At 34.9% G+C, this 1,550-nt stretch overlaps 1 protein-coding gene and 1 long non-coding RNA gene across 2 annotated transcripts in view; one reads left to right on the top strand and one right to left on the bottom strand.

Annotated features, from left to right (window-relative positions):
- The window catches only part of LOC128250366 (zonadhesin-like), a 16,111-nt gene extending 14,567 nt beyond the window's left edge, over positions 1–1,544 (top strand). The window contains exon 6 of the mRNA XM_052975247.1: positions 920–1,544. Coding sequence (XP_052831207.1) covers positions 920–938 — 19 coding nt within the window. The 3' untranslated portion in view covers positions 939–1,544. The remainder of the gene's footprint in view (positions 1–919) is intronic.
- The window catches only part of LOC128250367 (uncharacterized), an 82,499-nt gene that overhangs the window by 12,766 nt on the left and 68,183 nt on the right, over positions 1–1,550 (bottom strand). The gene's annotated exons all lie outside the window — the stretch shown is intronic.

Below are 1,550 nucleotides of genomic sequence, written 5' to 3'. Positions count from 1 at the left end.
GGGGGGGGGGGTACATAGTCTTTCCTTAACTACATAATTATCTCTAATTACCTTTTTTTAACGTTGTCTCTAATTACCGTTTTAACATTTTAAAGATACTGATATTAACTGAACTAATATTAGACGATAAATCAATCCAAAACGGCCTGGATCAGATTTAAGCATCGAACTAGTGTTTTCCTTATCATTCTTTCTTTTTTATCTTTTATCTTTTATCTTTTACTTGTTTCAGTCATTAGACTGCGGCCATGCTGGGGCACCGCCTTGAATTTTTAGTCGAACAAATCGACCACAGTACTTATTTTTTAAGCCTGGTACTCATTCTATCGGTTTCTTTTACCGAACCGCTAAATTACGGGAGCGTAAACACACCAACACCAGTTGTCAAGCGGTAATGGGGGGCAAACACAGACAAAGACACAAAAACATCAATATATATACACATATATATACGACGGGCTTCTGTCAGTTTCCGTCTACCAAATCCACTCACAAGGCTTTGGTCGGCCCGAGGCTACAGTAGATGACACTTGGTCAAGGTGCCACGCAGTAGGATTGAACCCAAATTATTTTCTAAATTATTCACAACATTATGTTATTGATACCTTAACTATTTATTTTACTTGTGGATAACGTCCCTTTACTCATTATCTAAGAGAAAACCTAGAGACGAAATTGGCAGATGTTTTCCGATGATGCAATAAACGAAAGGCTCATCTCAAATATCTAAGATATTCTTACTCAAGCTAGAACTGGGTTTTATATTGTCTGTGTAGAAAGGTGGGGTTACTGCGGAAGCAGGAAGATGATGAATTGGGAGTTTGAGGTATCTCTACAATAACAATACTACAATAAACAATATATGCTGCATATTAGTGATAGAATATCGATTAATTCACATTTCTCTTTCTTCTTTCAGATGCTATATGAAATCCTGAAACCTGTGGTGGACATTAATAGCAACAACACTAGAAGCAGCAGTAATAACAACAACATACCACATTATCTATAACAACAATGACAACAACAAAAACAACAACTAACAAAAAAAGCAAAAGTTAGCAATAGAGATGCTGTCGTTTCACATTATAAAAAGAAGAGAAAACACAACAGCATTAACTATAGCAATAGCAATAATCACAATAACAGTAATAACAACAACCCTAGATTTTGTAGGGGTTGTTTGCTTCTTGGGTTTTTTTATTTTTTATATTTTTGATTTTTTAGCTCGAGGTCAGCCCTGATCGAGCAAATTGGTTGTGAAAGTCATTCGAGTAGTGACTATCCCGTCTTTTTTTTTTTTTTTGCATATCTAGGATTAACATTTTATAATACGTCCTATATTTTTTTAAAGCGGTAAGGTATGATATGAGGGATTATAGTTACTATTTCTAGCACGTCAAGCGTCCACATAAAGACGTCATCGTTGGTTTACTGTCCTTACTACTACTGTTAAACAAAAACACAGTAATACTAACAGTTAAAACCAGAAGATGGTTCCAGGAACTGTTTAATTACATTTATATCACACAATCACTTAAAATTACCTC

Source organism: Octopus bimaculoides, chromosome 20, assembly GCF_001194135.2.
Source record: "Octopus bimaculoides isolate UCB-OBI-ISO-001 chromosome 20, ASM119413v2, whole genome shotgun sequence".
Taxonomy (NCBI): Eukaryota; Metazoa; Mollusca; class Cephalopoda; order Octopoda; family Octopodidae; genus Octopus; species Octopus bimaculoides.
Note: the sequence above shows the minus strand (reverse complement) of the source record. Positions and strands in the feature narration are given on the sequence as shown.